Source organism: Xenopus laevis, chromosome 3S (assembly GCF_017654675.1).
Source record: "Xenopus laevis strain J_2021 chromosome 3S, Xenopus_laevis_v10.1, whole genome shotgun sequence".
Lineage (NCBI taxonomy): Eukaryota > Metazoa > Chordata > Amphibia > Anura > Pipidae > Xenopus > Xenopus laevis.
This window is the reverse complement of record NC_054376.1, coordinates 46811387-46832594: the sequence shown is the minus strand read 5'-3', so window position 1 is coordinate 46832594 and position 21208 is coordinate 46811387. Positions and strand designations below refer to the sequence as shown.

The window sequence follows — 21208 nt, the reverse complement described above, 5'->3', positions numbered from 1 at the left end:
GTGCATATTTCCGGGGATACTATGCAAATCTCAAACAATATAAACAAGGATATTAAACAGAGCACAAACTGCACAACCTACACTTACGGGGCATCTGATTTATTTTAAAAAAACTCACGGCTGCATTTAGAGTATAAGTGCTTTGTTCTTACAGCATTCTGGCGGGCTCATTTATCAATGCTAAAGGTGGAAGCAAAAATGCGTTGGCAATATATAAATTTAATAAGGGTGTGCAATATAAAAGCACATATAATTTTAACATCAGTCATTAAGGAGCCATTTGCACTACTCCCCTAGTAAATTTACACAATGCTACTTCTTAATATATGTCTCAAACCTAAATTTCATCTAATTTGCACACAGCCACGGTTTTTTAACTGGAAGTGTGGACAGGTGGCAGAGGCAAGTGTAACCACACGTGCACCCAAGTCTATACTTACTATCACATAGAACCTGGCCAACTTTATGTAGACTATGTAATAGCTAGAGCTAAGCAACAAACCAAAGTCTGTATTAGGCTAAAGGCACGAAGGGCTTTTGGGTTGCTGTAAAGTTTGTCAGGGAGAAACTATGATGATCCAACCGGGGAAATAACTGCTAAAAATTACCAGTGTTGGAAACCTTGCCTAGTGGTTCATGCACACATACTGTATATTTACATTGTCTCTTGCACTAGGATAATGTTAATGGTAAGAAAGCACCGACTGGCGGATGCAATTCAAGTCCATTAAATAGGAAGAGGAAATAATGGGTGAGGAAATAGGTTTGACCTCCCAAACAGAGCTCTCTAAGCTTTTGCATCTATCCAAAGCTTTGTACTTTTCATTTGTATACCTTATTCTACTCATGTAGAATTCATACTAATGATAATGGCCCCTAACCCCCAAACTTTTTTCCTACCCCCTCTCGTATCTTTCTCTCCATCTTGGTTAAGTGAAGCTGTAAATCCTCTTCCATTTCTGTAATCTGCTTGGCTGTTGTCCCTTCAGTCCTAAAAAACAAAACTTGCAATGTGAGGAACAACAGGGGAAAAAAATAGCCTCAGATCATGAGATATTGTAACACTTAAATGCTAACACAGAGCATTCATTATTTTGCAAATTATAATATACACCTTGCCACCTAGCACAACAAGGGCCCCCATGGAAAAAAATAAAACTCAAATTCTAATAATTACAGGACATACATTGTGAAAGTCCTCTTGGAAGTTTTCAGCATTATATGGCTGTCCATCCTATGGCTCTTGCGTGCAGTGAATAGGGCTTGTGCTACACATACATTTGCATTTTGTTTCAATAAGGCTACTCCATGTTTGGTCCTTGCAAAGTAGATGCTTAGATTACCAGTGCACAGATAATCCCCAAGAGAATGGACGCCTACCAAAACAGTCATAACAAAGAGGGAAGGGAGAGGGTTGTATTATAGTTATAATCTGCTTTGCAGGGACCAAACATGGAGTAGTTTCAGTTTTCCACTTTGTCCTGTTTAGCTCAAGAAATAACTAAATCCATAGATTTTACATTATCAAAATAGGGAAACCCTTTAGCACAAACCCTAGTTATTGCATTCCTGTTGAACAAGGGGATATACTACCTCTTTAGGCTTGGTAGGAGGCGGAGAATCCACTGCCCCGCTGCTCTTCTGCTCCTGCTCTTCCTGCACCCAGAAGCATGGTTTTTGCTCGGATGCAGGCAGACATGGAAGTTTTCAGCGCCAAAACAAGACATTTTGCATTTCACAATAAAATCCACACACACTTAGAAAGACAAGGGGAGCAGCAGATTCTCAGTCTGCGGAAAATCCGCTTTTGTAAGGATAATCTGGCCCTAGCCTTACGATAAGCAAGATGTCTGATCCTGTGTCCGGTTTTGCACCACCTTGCTGTGCTGCTGGCATGGTATAATCCTCATTGTTTCTGATTTGAGACACACACAAAAGTTTCCCATTATCTGGTGCCTGTCTGCATGGTTAAAGTTGCCATAGTAACTCCACAAAATCAGGGCCAAAATCTTTTACCTCAACCTCAGTTAAAGAGATTACGTCTTTTGAAAATTACTTTTTTTAAAACAAACCTTTTAAGGACAGATTCCAACTTTTCAATGTTGAGCCTCTGAGCCCGGAAATCATAGGACACATTCTCAACCAGTCTCTCATACTGCTGAACGAGTCCCGGTGCAGATACCCCCTGAAGATCTTGGTAAAATCCATACAACCACTCTTTTGTTGGACTGCAAATAAATAGAGTAAATATGTAAACTAAGAGATTTACAAAACAGAAGCATTCCTTCCATATGTACTCACCCATTCACTCAAGGCATATATACATTGCTACAGATCAAATATTAAATACACACACACCAGCCTTCGGCAAATTAAACGCTGTATAAAGGTAAAGTAAAGCATGTATCAGCGGATATATTATTATACATATAACTTATTCTAAGTCCACATATGTGGTGCACTCCAACAAAGATTAGTTCATGACAGGGTGCTGTCTTATAAGACATAGACAAGTAACCCAATGACAGAGGCACTTCTGGACTTTTTATGAACTGTGATTTTTTTATATGTCAATATTGTCAATTATTGACAATAAAAATCACTTTTCTTTTTCAAGTCCAAATGTGCCTCTGTCATTGGATCGTCACAAGGAAGATGATCCCTTCCTGACGATCCAATGATGTCACCCACGCTTCTTTCCTGCCACTATGTGTTTATTAGGCACTCTTGATAATATCAGTCTCTTGATAATAAAACAGAACACATTTTTTCTTTCATAAGACCGGCGAGTGCGGACTATTTCTATTAGTACGCGATTCTTATTGTGGCTCTGCACCCCGGCATTTATTTACTTTTATCTATGCGAGTACCAGCATCTTTTGGAATTATATATACAGTATACACACACATATATATTTATTCATTAAGGGGGTTATAAAAATATCCACATTTTCTGAATATTTATTGTGCGGGAAAAAAACTCGAAAAAATTTGAATCGTATGAATTTGCTGCAATTTTTTTCAGATTTGACACCCAAAAACCATGAAATCTTTCGAATTATTACACGAATCCAGCACAGATCAGGATTTCTGCAGGACAACTCCCATTGACTTTTTATTCGGGCTTTTAACACCCTCTGGGTTTAATAAATCCCGAAAAATTCAAGTTTTTTTTTTCACTAAAAAATTGTTTTTACCTTTTAAAAAGTCAATGAGAAAAAAAAATCAGACTTTAATAAATAACCCCCTAACAGTTTGACAAAGTTTTATTATTACATTCAAATAAAAATTTTAGAGACTCCCAATTATTATGGTAAGAAATAAAAATCTGACTTGGTGCCGACGACTATGAAAGAAGCATGGATATGTTGTTCATTCTTAAGCTGGCCATAGACGCTTTTGTCGGACATAACTTTCGTACTATTGCTGTCAGGGGCAGAACATTGGCTGATCTCTTCTTTTGTAATTTATTTGATCGGAATGGTTAGTGGCAGGTCGAGAGATGGGAAAGTCCGATCGTACATTGATACATACGATCGGATCTTTGCGTCTATGGCCAGCTTTAGAATGAGAGGCCATTTGTCTATCTCTACATTTCTATTTGACTTTTATTCTACATTAAACACAAGTGGGTCAAATGTAGTTCATATGAGAATAGCAACAGGTAGATTCCAATCAGATGACTGGGTGGGGTGAAGTGAGCCAGGATTAGGAGCATAACCCACATTGTATAAGGCAATAACTCCCGGCTGGGACTGTAAGGAATGTGGGAGATAACATGTCCTTTATCTTCTTTAAACAGGTGTAACTTGGCCCAGAGACTGCCTAAGCACTAGCTAAAATACTGCCGCTGGCATCTCTATACTGTTTACAGTGTAGGTGGGAATGCACTATGCTTAGTCAGTGACCAATGACTCAACCTTGCAGGTGTTTGTCCAAACAACCTCTCTTATAAAAGTATTTTTATTGCAAAGCTGTGGAACACTTTACCGGCTTTTTTTTCTAAAGGTGAGAGCAAAAAACAACGATTCTCAGCCTCATCTGATATCAATGGTTTTAATCACAGACCAATCAAGTTATACACCCAGGGGCAGATTTATCAAGGGTCGAAGTGAAAATTCGAAGTAAAAAAAATTTGAATTTCAAGCTATTTTTTTTGTACTTCGACTTTGAATAGGCCAAAATTAGATTAGAATTTAAAAAAAATGTGACTATTCGAATATCGAAATTTATCATGTACGGTCTCTTTAAAACTTCGACTTCAACCATTTGCCCCCTAAAACCTGCCAAATTGCTGTTTCAGCCTATGGTGGACCTCCTAGAACCCATTTGGAGTCATTTGGCGGACTTTGGAAAGCTATGCTATGATATCTGATTAATAGTACAAAAATAAATGAAAGACAAGCCCTATTTATAAAGTTATTATTTCCTCTTTAAACCATGGTGTTATTTCATGCGCTACCGTTACCATTCATCGGACGTAATACTCTGTATTTCTGAATGTGAATGGGTTATGAAGAGCTGTAATGAAATGTGAGTCAGCTAAGCTGGTTTTACTAGTCAAACACATGTGACCAGGAAGGTACATTCGCCAACAACATTATCACTCAATATCCTTGTTGCTAAGGGCTGACCTAAACAATCCCATGCCTGTATTTCCAAATTACTACATTAAAAAAGGGATTGAACACCAGGCCCTTTATAACACAGAGGAATTTTTAACCAAAAGAAAAATATGAAGTTCACATTACATTGCAAAATTTCTATAGCAGCGCTTGGGCATTATGGAGATTGAACTGCTCTGAAGGTTGTTGGTACAGTGGTGGCCAATTGCAACAAAGCTGCAGATTGCTATATAAAGTTAAAGGAACAGTTAAGGTGGCCATAGACGCAAAGATCCGCTCGTTTGGCGACATCGCCAAATGAGCCGATATTTCCCCGATATGCCACTAACGGGCATGACTATATCGGGGGTAATCTGAACGTTCTGCTTTATGGCTGAACAAGCAGATTAAGATGAGAGCGCAATGGGCTTCAGTGGGACGGTCGGGACAAAATCCAACCTGTCCGATCGACCAAACGACCGATGTCCGCCGAAAAATGTCGGGACTCTCCACACACGATCCGAAAATCGTAAGAATCTTCGATTTGTACGATAGGATCTTTGCGTCTTTGGCCACCTTAACACCAAAACATTAATGTGTCCTAAAGTAATGAAAATATAATATACTGTTGTGCTGCACTGGTAAAACTGGTGTTTTGCTTCAGAAAGACTACTATAGTTTATATAAACAAACTGCTGTGTAGCCATGGGGGCAGTTGACGCAGGATACACAGCAGTTAACAGATAAGCTCTTTAGCATACAATGGGATTCTTCAGAATTTATCTGTTTTCTACTATGTGTCCTGTGCTTGAATGGCTACCCCCATGGCTACACAGCAGCTTGTTTATATAAACTATAGTTGTTTTTCTGAAGCAAACACAGCAGTTTTACCAGTGCAGTGCAAAAGTACATTATATTGTATTTCCTTTCAAACACTTTCATTTTTGGTGTTACGGTTCCTTTAAACAGGGATTGTATCTACCAAAGCTCTTGCAGAACAGCAGCTACAATCATAGGGTGAGTCAGTAGATTGCAATGTGCACCACAAATAGAACAGTCGTAGGTGCAGGCAGTTGTAGTGCTGAATGACATCTCTGCAAGAAGCCTGCAATAACAGCAAATATCAGGGCTGTCCGAGCTGCAGCCTGGTGTTATTGTTGAATTGTAACTAACACCTTATGGTAGAATGGTGGATGTTACATCTGATGGCATGTGGGATTCCCACAGGCTTTAGGAAAAGAATCTTTTTTGCGGTGTGCTGAGGTGCAAGTGCCCATTGCTGGTCAGTGCATTCAGCTAATTGGAGCAACGTGAGAACATACTGTTTCCAGTACAATTAGATTCTCTAGATTTTCTCTGAATTAAAAGATGTAACTTGATAATAGGATTTACTGTCATTAATTTGTTTGTCATAGGCAGCATGCAGATCTGTGTAATTGGTGTACAAAGCTCTTTCCTACATTCAGCGAGTTTCCCCATTAGCCCCTAATTAGCACAGGTTGGATATGAAGAAACCTTGGCCGAGAACATGATGCTTGCTAATGACGGCTTACATTGAGGTGTGACGGATATGAAACACTTGCACTGTAAAAGAAGAAGCACATGAGTACAATCTGGTTCATAGGAGCTCATACCTCAGACTTTACCGCCATTCCTTATTTATCTAAACAGCAGAACTGAGGTCATTGGTGGCAAGACCGAAATACACGGCCCTACCATCGTTTCCACACCTAAAAAAATGTAAATTACGACTTTATTTGATTTATAGGATGGAAAGCTTGATGTGGAGAATGCTTTACAATTGGCCCCTGTATGGCCACCTTAAGAGCCGAAATTGACCTTAAGGCCAGACCTGCCCAAGTACTGCTCATACCTAGGCATCCAGTTTGGGGCCTTATGAGCTTCATTTTCCTATAGACAATTTCAGATAGTTGGGTGACTTCTCAAAAAAGGGTCTTGCATCAGTAAATGGTTAGCTGGTTCCATTGGATTCTGAGCAGTGAGAAGGCATTCCACTTATTTCCCAGTAAACACAAACCCGGCACAGCAGAGGGACATTATAGGTGACCCACAATTGTACTTTTGCCCCTGAAAAGCCTTTAGGCCCAGATTTGAAGAGAGAACAATGACAGCAGGAAGTTTCAGCCTTCTACTGGAAAAAAGGCCCCAAACGTATTATACAGAATATTTGCCACTAATGCTTTGCGGAGTGTTTGAATCTACTACAGTCATTACATATGTTTCATGTGTAAATATACATATACAAATGAGCGGTTTGTAATGTCAAATAAATATTCATTCATATTCATCATGGCTTTCCATTAAATATACAAAACATACACGGTAACCCATAAGGTAAACTTTAGTGACATTAGTGAATAAAATGCAAAGATAGTGGATAGTGAGTCGGGTTGCAGTAGTTGTCAGTTCTATAGGGTAGTGCAGTGATCCCCAACCAGTGGCTCGTGAGCAACATGTTGAACTCTAACCCCTTGAATGTTGCTCCCAGTGGCCCCAAAGCAGGTGCTTCTTTTTGAATTCTTGATTTAAGGGCAAGCTTTATTTGCATAAAAAGCATGTGTACTGCCAAACAGAGTCTCCTGTTGGCTTCAAGTCCACATAGGGGATATCTGTAACCAATCACAGCCTATATTTTGCACCCCCAGGAACTTTTAGCATGTTTATATTGCTCTCCAACATTTTTTTTACATGTGAATGTGGCTCACAGGTAAAAAAGGTTGGGGACCCCTGGGGTAGTGTGTCGAAGTGGATAAGGATAGCACTTTGTCTGGGGAGGCTACAACAGAATGGTTTCAACTGGAGGATGTATGATTAAATACTAATCTATAGCAGTTATTCTCTTTTGGGGGGAGGCTAAGTAATCTAAATCTTAATTACACTTTTCCAACACCAAGTGGGTATAAATACAGGTGAGATATCATTTGTTGCGTGCAGGACTACTTGACTAGACTCACTCAGGTATCTGTTTGGGCACAAATATACAGTACACAATAATGCAGTTTATCACAGCTCTGTGCCAGGGATCTCTTTGTGGGTTCAGCCCTTTTGGACCAAGGACACTTACATATAGAAATGTTTACTTTACTGTGAAAGTGGGACCTCATAGGCAGGTCTTCTGTTGGACCCTAGATACCAGAGAACTAGAGCTTACTCGATTTAATAAGTACCTGTCAGTTGAAATATCTTTCTACGATCAAGTATGAGTGTGTTTTCTTGGCCAAACATATGGCTGAACTACAGAATGATACCTTAGGGTGAGCAGATGTATGGGAAAATACAGGTGACACTGCCATATTCACACAAAACACACACATACTGCATATTGAGTCCATTTATTTGCTGAAGGTTATTATGCACAGATAGACATGTATGTATAAACATAATTAACATGCAATAAAACACACATTTAAAATCCATCATTTGGCTCTAATAATTAATAATGCAGGTACACAAATTACCAAATAATAGACATCTATTACACAGTCAATAACATCTCAACAAATGTGCACTTATAATTGGCTGGAAAAGTATAGATGCCACTTAACACAGCTGGGGTCAGGGCAGCCAAATAAAGTTGGTCAGAATAATATAAGGGTGATAGCAGACAGGACGATATGTTGCCCACTGAAAATCTGCACTACCTGAGGGTGACATCTCCTAAAATACTTTGCACACAGAAGTCTGATGTAGCTAAAACACAGCAATCAGGTAATCGTGCAAAGTTTCCTTGGAAGGAAGCATGCTCTGAACTGTATTGCTGCAACATAGTATAGGGGTTGTTCACAATGGGGTCGCTGACCCTACCAGCAAAAAAAAAAAATGATTGCTACAATTTTATAGTTATTGCTTATCTATCTAACCAGTCCCTCTCCTATTCATCATCCAGTCTCTCATTTAAACCATTGCCTGGTTGGTATGATTAATTGGGCGCTAGCAACCAGATAATTGCTGAAATTCCAAACTTGAGAGCTGCTAAACAAAAAGCTAAATAAATCAAAAACCATAAAAAAACGAATTGCAGATGGTCTCAATATCATTCTCTACATCATAGTCAAAGTTATTTTGAAGGTGGAAAACCCCTTTAAATACTAAGTACCTATCCCTTTGTGGGTACTGCAGAAAATTACCGTTAAGGTCCCCATAGACCGGACTGATTTTAGTGCAATCCAACCAATCCGTCAAATTATTGTGAGGTTAGTGGGAATCGAACGGTCGTGCATCTAACGATTTTCCGTCCGGCATCGGTCGGAAAATTGATTGGCCAGGTAAGAAAATTATCATTGTTCACTGTGAAATCTATTTATAGTCCAATTGTTTGCAGGGCCAAGCAGGCAGCTACCCTCAGTTTTCCTGGCTTCAACTAGACAAGATTGCTTGAAATGGTCTTTTTAGTTGACAAATGGTACATTTAAACGATCGTTTCAAGATAAACTTGGTCTAACGATAACAAATAGATCTTTTAAAAATCTTTACATCTATGGCCAACTGTAGAAAGGTGTGTTACAGGCACTAATACATCTCTGTCATTCAGCTTTAGAATAAGATGTTTTGTTAGGTATACTTGTGTACTAACATCAACTTTCCCCCTATATCACTAAGGCCAAGTCTGTGCCTTCAACTGTCTTTAAAATCAAACAACAACTTTGCCTAACAATCCAGTTGTGTGTTTGTGTTGCTTAGTTTGCTGTGCCTGGCTCATCTCCACCTGAAGAGTTTAATGGTAGAACTACACGATGCGCTTACCTCCGTTCCGACGCAAGGAATGCGTCACATCGGATGCTCTGAATCTAACGTAAGCAATAGGAATGTGGTATGTAGCAGCTGATTTCATCCGACACGACTGTCGGATGAAGATGCAACATGCAGCGTTCGCATATGACAGTAATGTGGGATGAAATCAGTTTCTACGTGCGACATTCCGCTTACTTACATTAGATCCGGCACATCTGATGTGACACCTGCACTTCCTCGTGTCGGAGCGGAGGTAAGCGAATTGTGTAGTTCTACCCAAGACAGTGTCAGCTGTCAGATTCTCTCTCCTGTGTTAGGGCTCTGCTAAAAAAAACTACAAATCTACTTTAACATAAGATTCTAAATGGGTGACTGAGTACTGCCTGTGGTCCTGAAGGGCCCTGGGATGTATAATCATAGGAGCAAGGCTGAAAGATCACTTCTAATAAACAGACAACAATCTCTGGAGGGAACTTACACTATTTTTGCACATTTGACAGGTGCTGTAGTGCTGGCAGTTGCTCTTGTGCTTATACTAGTGATTCCTGACCGCTTGCTTTGGGTTGAAGAATGAGCCCCATTGAAGTCCCTTTGTGCACTGTATGCAGTGAAACTAACATGGGGCTTGTGCCCCCACCAATGGATTCAGAGCAAGCCCCTCCCACAGCACAGTCAAACCTCAATTTTACATCCCCTGGTTTTACGTTTTCCCTCATTTTCCACTGTTGTTTTGTGGTCTCGCCTATATATTATGCATAATACATTTTCCTGGATTTCACACCATTTTTTCCTGATCCCCTGAAAAATGTAAAATGTGGGTTGTCCTGTATGTGACAAGTGCAGTAAGCCAATTGAATCCCCCACCCACCAAGTGAATGACAGGGGGATAAGGAAGCATTGGAGATTGATCACTGATCTCCTACCTGCTCAGGTGCTGCAACTCTCCCCCCAGCCTCCCCTCCAACTCCTCCCAGGCAGGGGTCGGCTCGGGTTGCTGGACGGGCTGCAGGTTGAGGGTTTGGGAGACCTCCTCGAATCCGGCTGCGAAGTCTTGGAAATCAATGATCCCGTCCCCATCCACATCCAGCATCCCAAAGAGCGGCCGGAGCAGGCCGGGTTCCACCCCCAGATCATTACACACCGAGGCGAAGTCCTCCAGCTCCACCAGCCCCGAGCCCTTCACATCACACGCGGAGAACAAACTGTGAAGTCGCGCCAGTTCCTCAGAAGAGCCCATGTGAACCGGCGCTGCCGGGGGAGTCCGTCTGAGCAATGGCAGGAGAAGGGGAGTCTGAGTGCGCCTCCAGCTGAAGCCAAAACTAACACTGACTGACGCCACCCCCTAATGAGACTGACTGCGGGTCGGACCTGTAATCAGTCGGCTCAAAGAAAGTCTCCCAGAAACGGAATGAAAATATCGCTTCTATTCCCTATGCGGCTTATGGCAGTGGATAAAAGCCAGGGGTGCACCTGTTACGCGGGGGAGAGGGGTGTAATGAAGTCCCAGATCTTCCTGAAACGACACTAAGAGCTCAGCACCACATACACAAGTGTCAGTCCATACAGAGAGTTCAGTCCGCGGCTCCAGTTCCCATATACATATAAGAACTCCACGAGCAGGTTAGTAAATGTGCGAGCAATTCCTCTATACGCCTGCCCTCAGCTGCAATGAGACCTTCCCTTTGTGTGTATGGGACCTGGAGTCCCTCAAAGTCCCCGGGGCCAAGCCGTTCATTCCATTCCTGTAACCCCGCCCCCTTCTCTGTTGTGTCCTTAGGCTCAAACACACGCACTCTCACGCCCAGCCCGTCCCGCAGCTGCATACTTCTCTGCATTTATTGCTCAGCTGCTCCTCTTCTGTGTAATGCCGGGTTAGGCCAGCCGGGCGCTGTAGGCAACCCTGCCAGTCACTTCGGCCCCCGCCGCTGTAATGCGCAACCAAGTGCGCGCGTAACCGTGCGTAACCGAGGACGCACGCCGTGCGCAATTGCGCGCAGCCGTGCGCAATTGCGCGCAGCCGTGCGCAATTGCGCGCAGCCGTGCGCAATTGCGCGCAGCCGTGCGCAATTGCGCGCAGCCGTGCGCAATTGCGCGCAGCCGTGCGCAATTGCGCGCAGCCGTGCGCAATTGCGCGCAGCCGTGCGCAATTGCGCGCAGCCGTGCGCAAAGCACTTTGACTTCACCCACTTTTCACTGAGGTAACAGTTGCTGGACTAGGGGTAGGCTGCATGTGAGCTACTTGCCTGGCGCCCTAGGCACGTGCCTTTTCTGCCTACCCCTAGTTCCAGCCCTGCTTCTGTGGAACTGCTCCGTTCCTTGTCATGATCTTGTCAGAAAAAGGGATAATTCACCTTCAAATTAAGTTTCAGTATGATGTAGAGAGTGATGTTCTAAAACAATTTGCAATTCGGTTTTTATTATTTTTATCGTTTGTGGTTTTTGAGTTATTTATTTTTGCCATTTCAGCAATCTGGTTGCTGGGTTCCACAGTACCATAGCAACCATGCACTGTTTTCAATGGCTGCCACCTGGCTGGTATTTATCCCAAACAAAAGCCCTTGACTCGCCCCCAATCCACTCAAAACTTACCTTTTCTCCACTTTCTGTCCATCGCGCAGTGGTTCCATCCCCTTGTACATCACAGCCCTCCCCTTTTGTTCCCGCCCCCTCCACCGGTCAGTGGAAATTTTATGAAAAGGTGGCAACCCTAGAGACAGGACTATGAATAAGGGAGGGATTGCATAAGAAGATGAGTAATAAAAAGGGGCTGCACATTTTGAGATGAAAGTATTTTCCCCTAAAACAACCAAAGGGTTCTATACCATAAGGGTGATGGAGCTAAGGGATGCTGTTCCTGGTGATGTTTTGATGGCAGGTTCCCAGGTGCTTTGGCATTGTATATATATTAGGAATGCACCGAATCCACTATTTTGGATTCAGCGGAACCCACAAAAGATTCGGCTAAAGGGGAAAACATTTTTTACTTCCTTGTTTTGTGACATAAAGTCAATTGTATTGGCATACAAAGCCACATTGGCGGAGGGCTTACTGACACTTTGGCCCACCAAGTTTTTATAACTGCTTTCTCTGGTTCTCTGTCTGTAACGTTCCATCTGAGTCTCCGGTGTGCTGGGTCTCCTCCATTTACTGAGTCCAAAATAAAAGGATCACATGACAACCCTGTGCCACATGGGAACCTTCCTAAAACCTACAGGGCATGCCTATCTCTTCCCACCCATGCTTACACAGACTAGGCCTCTATCTACATCTGTTGGAGATGACAATAATGGGGAAAGGCTAATTCCTGCTCCCTCACCCAATGTCAAACTGGCCCACCAGGAAAACGCCCAGTGAACCCACGTGTCATTGGGCCCTTTATTATTATTATTATTATTATTATTATGGGCCCCATTATTCCAACAAGCAAATAAGCATTCACCCCAAATTTTCCAGGTCTACAAATAAATATGTTCCTATCAAAATCGCCAAATGCTGTGTTCTCCTGTTTACTTTTTCATTCTCAGTTCGTGTAAATCTGACCTGCCTCTTAATCAGTCTCCAAACCCATCACTAAGAATATTCTGCATGTACTGTGCATTTCTGTATAGCACTAAAGCCACATATGGGCAGAAGAGCAAAGAAACCATATGGACTCCGCTGAGCTCCTCCACTTGCTGCAGTATTTTAGTCCCAGCTTTAGGCAGGAAGGAAATTCCCATGCGGGTGCCTTAGGTGTCTCTGAGAGTTACTCCCAAAATGGGCCTAATTATGAACATGGCTAAGCAAGACAAAAAAGACCAGATAATCAAGTTAAGTGGAACAATAACATCAGAGCTTAAATAGTTGGGACCCTAAGCAATACAGCTAGAACAAACCGAGTGCTTCTATGATCCACGGACCTCTTTGGGGCTTTTTATAAAATTGTTCAAGACAACCATACTTAACTTTCTGATTGACAGCATAACTTAGTTATGAAAGGGCACCTATTACCTAAAAATTGTTTCACCCGCCAGACTTGCTGGCTAACAGAGCGTGCACTCCAGATGGTAAAAACAGTAGTATTTTTTAAAGAAAATACCCCCCTATGTGCATAATGAATAAGTGCCCTAACTCTTCAACCTCTTAAATCCAAAACCATAGGCATTTTGTGGCTTTTCAGTGCCCAAGGAGAAAGACCTGATACCAAACACTTCTCTTGCTCATGTGCTTTCCTACTCCATGAAATCCAAAATAAAGATACCAGAGTCAGCCTTTTGCTGGCCTTGGTAAAGTGCCACCTAAGGCAAGATTGCTTCTTTGTTTCACCGCATCCAGGCCTGGACTGGCAATCTGTGGGTTCTGGCAAATGCCAGAGGGGCTGCTGTAAGATGCCATAAACACTCACTATTTAGTGGGCTGGTGGGGTGTGTTTGGGCCTCTGTGTGGCCTTTTGCGGCCTCTGGGTACCTGAAATGCCAGGACCTATTTTGATTCTCAGTCCAGACATGGACGCATCCCATGGCACACCTGGAGGACAGAACTAAATAAGCCTGTAGGCTGTAGGTGTTGCCATTTGCATATGACAAAGTCCGAGTTGGTTGAGAAAACACGAATGTAGCGCTACAGCAGGAGTCAGACTGGTTTGAGCTGTTTAGTGCTGTTTCCTCACTATCACCACTGGCCCCACACTATTGATATTGAGTAGAGTATAAGAATACAGCACAACAAGAGCAGATACAAATATGTCATTCTTTGGCAACAAAGGAGTTTATATGCAGATACATGTTTAGAAATTGTTAGCTCTGGCAGGTTAAAGAGAAAACACACTGTTTAAGCAGGGTTTATTTACCAGCTATATATAGGTGCATACAATATACTGTACACAAAGCATTCTTTCTCTTCTTATTTACATATATATGGAGGCCTTCCAACAGGCAGAGTAATATTCAATATTATAATGTTATATTAAGATTTATGAATAATGATAGGTATATGGCAGCTGCTATTAATATGTACAAATATGCAAGCTGTGTGCCTCCCCAAGGTGGTCCTGAAGCAGAGGAAGGGGTGTGGGGGCAATTAGAGTGATATCTCCTAACCTACAGCAGGGTGACTAATAATGATATTTTCATATACATACAGCTTTGTTGTGAGTTTAAGGTACCTGAACCACTGACTGCATGAGGTAGGGTGTAGGATGAACACAAGGAGTCCGAAAACCTGGATTTAAGGCACACACAATTTCCTTAAAAATTAGATGAAACTGTAACTGAGGTAACATTCATTTTTAAAGATTAGTCTGAAAGTGCAGCATTCCGATACATGGCAGCGGCACAATACTACTTATCAGACCTGATCAAAATTAGATCTCAAGCCAAGACATGCACAAAAGTATTGTAAAATCCCACAGAATATGCCGGTGATTAATAGATATTTATTTATATACTTATATACTTTGATGCATGCTGTCCTCTTGAAAGAGGGTGAGCGGTGTTTAGGAAGAGTTTCTGGGTGCTGAGTTCTAGGAATGTGTCCTGCTGCTAAAAGAACAACTATAGCTGTACAGCTTTATACGAGTTTAGTGCAAAGACACAAAACATATACACATATATGGTCAATATTACAGGGATTTATTAGATTGTTTACTTACACACACATACACACACACGCACGCACACTTAAACACTCACACATTACACAAACACACACACTTACAGACACACACACTTACGTACACACATTACATAGTCATGCACACACTTACAAAAACTTACTCACACACACATTCACCCCTGTCTTTAGATCCTGCCTTTTGCATCAAATGGTGCTAAAAGCAAATTAAGGTGGCAATACTTGGAGGTTTTAATAAATGTGTTTATTCATCTGTCTGCTAACTATATCTTTCAGTTTATGGTGCATCAGTAGGTGAAGAAGTGAAGAGAAGCCGCAGAAATACAGCCATACCATGCATGGTCCATTGTATGATATTGGCCCAAGGATTAATTGGTGCCATAGCGTATACTGTTGGCCAGGGTATGGCCACCTTAAGTGTTCTTCAGCTGCCAGTTTTACAGTATGGCCTTTAATTTGCATTTATCATTAAATTTTTTAATTATTAAAATATCATATCAGATTATAATCTAGTTTTTATTAACTGCACTAGGCCCCATACCAGAAATACCAAATGATGCACATCATTTCTATAATTGCCTTTTTTGGAGGTGGGCTTTGATGGGGCAGTTGTGTGTTTCCAAGGTGGGTCTATATTTTGTTGGTCACATTTCTGACTTGTTTTGCTATACAGGACTCCTCAACTCAGTTCAGGTCCCCATTGTATACTAGAAGAGGTGTCACACACACAGTTTCATTTGCACAATAATGTGCACTTCCAGCAGTTCTTGAAAATGGTTTATTACCAGAAACATGGACTTTACAAATTTCATTATAGAATCAATATCTCTAGTATCCTACATAGTTCCAAAACAAGATTTCAGCCATAGCACACATATGTGCCTATCGTCTGCACTCCTTGGTGGTGCTCACTGCATAACCTTCTTTATCTTATTACAGGTAAGGGACATTTTATCCAGAATGCTCGGGACCTGGGGTTTTCTAGATAAGGGATCTTTCTGTAACTTGGATCAATATATGTTAAGTCTACTAAAAAATTATTTAAAAATTAAATCGATCAAATAGGATTATGTTGCCTCCAAAAAGGATTCATTATATCTTATGGTTCAAGTCAAATTTATGGGAGATGGCCCGCCTGTAATTCTGAGCTTTCTGAAAAACGGGTTTCTAGATAACAGATCTTACTCCTGTGCACATAGGATCCCCATTAAAAGTTAACTTAAAGGTGAACCACCCTAGCAACCATGCATTGATTTGAATAAAAGACTGGCATATGAAAAGGAAAGGGCCAATAACAATAAGGGGTTTATGTATTAAAGTCTGATTTTTTTCTGGTTGGAGTTTTAAAGGGGAAAAACACAATTTTTTCGTATAAACAAACTAGAATTATTCGTGATGTATTGAACCCCAATGCTGCTAAAAGTCCTAATAAAAAAGTATTCTATCTCAAATCTGTCGAGGTCATGTAGAAGTCAACGGCAGATGTTTCGTTTACATTTGGAAGATATCATGATCTGCGCTGGGGTTTGTACAATAATCTGAATAATTTGGGTTTTTTTCGGACGATAATCAGGAAAAAAAAAATTGAGTTTTTGGGCATCAAATCCGACAAAATCATACAATTCTGGGTTTTTTCACGATTTTATCGAGTCTTTTCCCACACCAGATTTTTTTCAAATAAACCTATTGATAAATACGGTAAAATAGTTTGGTCTAAGTGGTTGTAAGAAAATAGTGAGAAATTATCGGATTTCAGTAAATAACACCTTAAATGTGTATCCTTACAGAGCATTTGTTTTTAGATGGAGTTATTGACCTCCATTTGAAAGCTGGAAAGAGTCAGAAGAAGAAGGTAAATAATTCAGAACCTATAAAAAAGAAAAATGAAGACCAATTGAAAAGCTGTTTAGCATTAGCCAATTTATAACATACTAAAAGTTTACTTAAGGGTGGTGACAAACTGGGAGATTAATCGCCAGCGGGATTTCCGATGTCACTTGTTACCAGATTCTGACAAATCTAGGTTTTTGGTGATTCCATTTAATTTAAAGAAAAATGTCAGTATAACAAAAACGGGGTAAATAGATAGCCCGTGCAAAATAAAAAATGTTTTTCATATATATATATATATATATATATAGTGAGGGGTAGAAAAACAGGAAAGGGAGCACGGGCAAGTTGGGGATGGGCAATCTCTGTAGCTTGGCCTGCAATTATTATATTTAAATGAACAGTTCAGTGTAAAAATAAAAACCGGGTAAATAGATAGGTTGTGCAAACTAAAAAATGTTTCTAATATAGTTAGTTATCCAAAAATGTAATCTATAAAGGCTGGAGTGACATAATAGCTTAATAACGTAGTTGCCAGAACACTTCTTCCTGCTTTTCAGCTCTCTTGGTTTCCACTGATTGGTAACCAGGCAGTAACCAATCAGTGACTTGAGGGGGGCACATGGGTCATAACTGTTGCCTTTGAATCTGAGCTGAATGCTAAGGATCAATTGCAAACTCACTGAACAGTTATGTCCCATGTGACCCCCCTTAAAATTGCTGACTAACTCAGAGTTAGAGAGCTGAAAATCAGGAAGTAGTGTTCTGGCTATTATGTTACACATCCAGTCACTTCAGCCTTTATACATTACATTTTTGGCTAACTAACTATATTAGAAACATTTTTTAGTTTGCACAACCTATCTATTTACCCAGTTTTTATTTTTACAGTGAACTGTTCATTTAAATGTAATAATTGCAGGCCAAGCTACAGAGATTGCCCATCCCCAACTCGCTCGTGCTCCCTTTCCTGTTTTTCTACCCCTTACTTGAGCTCTTGTTCTTTCCTTATGTATTGTTAAACTTGAAAATCTATAACGAAAATAATGAAAAATTAATTGCAGACCAACCACATGCATTTCTTAGATGTTCCCTGTCCTGTTCTTGTCAATCAATTGGTTTTTTTTTTAAGAGCCACTGTTGCCCTGATTATTGTATGAAAAAGTTTGATCCATTTACAGAGGCTAATCTAAGTGAAAGAGTCATTTAAAGACCATTTAAAGTTTGCCAATCCATTTTGGATTGCCAAAAATCCTTACATTTATTAGTTACATGCATTAGTTTATATGGGATTAGGCAGAAAAAGACAAAGGCCCATTTATGCAGTGAAAAAGATGACAAGGCCTTACCACCTATAAAATACTGCACTTATTTCTGGAATAATGCAGAGTTTGGCATGCACCACCTGTCAATGAAGTCTTGTGCAAGCATTTTATATAATATATTTTGACCAGTGGCAGTTTGTTATAGATACTTATTTATTCAATGAAGTAGAATACAGATGGGTTTGTTTGAGCTGTGACACTCCATAGAGACAGCTACATTGGAATGTAAGAGAGATTAGCTGAACAGCATTATTTGTTCTTCCTCATTCCCCAGTGTTTATGAGAAGGTTTAATCAATCTTTTGTCAGGCTTGAATGTGCTTTTTAAGCATAGTACTGTAAAAAAGGGGATTATTTTAACAAAAGAAAACTTGTTAGCTTAACCTGCTTGAAGGAGAAGTTTGTTAATAGCAACCATTTCTTCCCGACCCTCAAACTGGACAAATGGATTATCCCTGCAAAAGTTGTAAGTGTCCTCTCTCTTGAAAGAAAGGTACGCAACCACTTACCTTACCACTAACCTCCTACCTCACTTGGGGGTATATTTATCAAAGAGTGAAGTTAATAGTGAAGTTCCGCCACTAGAGTGAAATTCCGCCACTTCCCATTCATTTCTATGGGGTTTTTAAAGACGTATTTATTAAAGGGTGAAATTTCACTTTCACCCATTGATAAATACGCCTTTCAAAATCCCATACAAATGAATGGAGAGCTGCGGAATTTCACTCTAGTGGCGGAACTTCACTCTTATAAATTTACCCCATGGACTGCTCTTACAATACAAAACCCCTTGCTATGCTGCAATGTTCCCTTTAACTCCTTCTCGGATATGTGCACTGAAAAAATTCTTCTGTGCGTACCTTTTAAACTTTTGTCCGCAGTTTTTAATAACTGTGTGCTCAGGTCAGAATTAATACAAAATGTTGTGTTCACACACATAATTCTTTGTGCACACCACAATTTGTTGTGTGCATTGGCCTCAAAATTTATGTGCGCACCCATGTGTGCACACCTTAGAGGGTACATTGCCATGCTGGTAGTGGAAGTTTTTTTTTTTTTGCATTCTAATTTGTTACTATTTCACCACTGATATTATAGATAAATAAATATAAATTGAGAGGGTCCCTGTGGATGTGGGGTGGAGGAGAGTCAAGAACACATTTTGGTGGGTTGTTCAGTGACAAACTGTTTATATGAGAGTATGCTTAAAGGAGCAATTCAGATAGATAGATAGATAGATAGATAGATAGATAGATAGATAGAAGACAGAAATAGGCTGTGCAAAACTTTTTTTTTTCAATATAGTTAGCCAAAAAATGTAATGCTGGAGTGACTGGATGTGTAACATAATAGCCAGAACACTACTTCCTGCTTTTCAGATCAACTCTGAGTTAGTCAGCGACTCTAAGGGGGACCAAATGGGACAAAACTGTTCATTGAGTTTGCAATTGATCCTTAGCATTCAGCTCAGATTCAAAAACAACAAGTATTACCAATTTGATCCCCCCTTAAGTCCCTGATTACTTATTGACTGGTAACCAATCTGGAAACCAAGAGAGCTGCAAAGCAGGAAGAAGTGTTCTTTTATGTTAGACATCCAGTCACTTCAGCCTTCATAGACGACATTTTTAGCTAATTAACTATATTAGAAACATTTTTTATTCTGCACAGCCTATTTACTCCGTTTTTATTTTTATACTGAACAATCCATTTAAGGTGTTGGGTATTTCTAACATATGTGGTAATAATTATGCAGAAAGAGCCCACTGAATCTTTCATAGGAATCAACACTTTAACCAAGAGACTGTATTTATTATATTGTGATTCACTATCATCTGTGGTCTATGCGATGTATGACAGCTCTGGGAAAAGACAATGAATCAATACACCAAGCAATAAGGAAAATATTAAGGAGATTTGTATATTTAAAGATTAATGAGATCCAGAAACAAAATGCGAATGAGAAATATTGGATGAAAAATGTTCTACTTTGTAAATAATGTAAATATTGTAATATAGTGTCATTTTTCTGTGATTTTGTTTTGCTTTGTATTGTTTTTGATTTTTAAATAAAAATCCATATACTTGTATTGTGGTAGAGGTGCTGTGTCACTGCAATACACCAATAAGTGGATAGAACTCCCAAATCCATAATCTGACAATTGAATGTGATTTGGGATGAGAAGATTGGAGTTTTGAGTTCCACAGTGGATTGCACGCGATCAACAGCAACCAGCTCCATCTTGGATCGGCAGTGTGAAGCGGAGCATCCACAGAGCGCATAATCTTTTCTGTGTGAAGGGCATCTATACAAACGGAAGGCAAACTATTGGGATATTACGTGAACCAGAGCACAGGATCTGGTGAGAGCTGTCCTTTACTTTGGGGCACGTGTGCTTGAAAGAGGGTGATGGGGGATGCCCTGATATAAACCCTCTCACCTTTCAATTGCACATTAATATCTGAGACTCTGTTGGTGGAGGAATATTGCCATTCTTATTCCCCTGATTTGTAGGTGGTTGGAGAACTATAACTCGCATGTTAAGAACTTACTTGGCGGAATTCCACATTGGAGAGTAGCAAATTCACAAAGAGAAAAATAACTAAGGGACAATAGGTTTTTTATGAATTTGTTCTAAAATTGATTGGGGTACTGGCCGGCCAGGTTTTTTGATTGATAATTTTTAAGGGTTAATAAAACAGATCTATTACATATCAACTTGGTTCTTAATTACACCTTTTAATTATTTATTAAAACATTATATATTAAATATTATGTATATAAGGTTTAAATAGGTGATATTAAAAGGTTTAGTAAAAAAAAGTGTGAAATATTTGAAAAATGTCACAGATGAAACTCTTCAACGTTTCATGAATACAAAAATAATCCAACCTTTGGGGACAAAAAACAAAGGCCAACTAATTGTAATGTTGTTCCATCCATTCCTGTAAAAAAGTTAAATGTTCATTATACATTAGCAGCTTAGAATTGGGTGGAGTAATGAGAAAGGTTATGGACACGTGAAGGGGGAGGAGCAGACAGTGTGGAAAGAACCGCCAGGAAGAAAGCAGAGTTCTACCCTGCAGT

General features: G+C 40.2%; 1 protein-coding gene across 2 annotated transcripts in view; it reads right to left on the bottom strand.

Moving 5' to 3' along the window:
* rasef.S (RAS and EF-hand domain containing S homeolog) overlaps nucleotides 1–11274 on the bottom strand; it is a 33170-nt gene extending 21896 nt beyond the window's left edge. The window contains exons 1-3 of one of the 2 annotated variants that reach the window (XM_041588261.1): nucleotides 10280–11274; nucleotides 2073–2228; nucleotides 901–991 (exon numbers count right to left, since the gene is read on the bottom strand). In XM_041588261.1, coding sequence (XP_041444195.1) covers nucleotides 901–991; nucleotides 2073–2228; nucleotides 10280–10593 — 561 coding nt within the window. In that variant the 5' untranslated portion in view covers nucleotides 10594–11274. The remainder of the gene's footprint in view (nucleotides 1–900; nucleotides 992–2072; nucleotides 2229–10279) is intronic. The other variant, XM_018255353.2, reaches the window with a different exon arrangement.
* Nucleotides 11275–21208: the final 9934 nt, after the last annotated feature.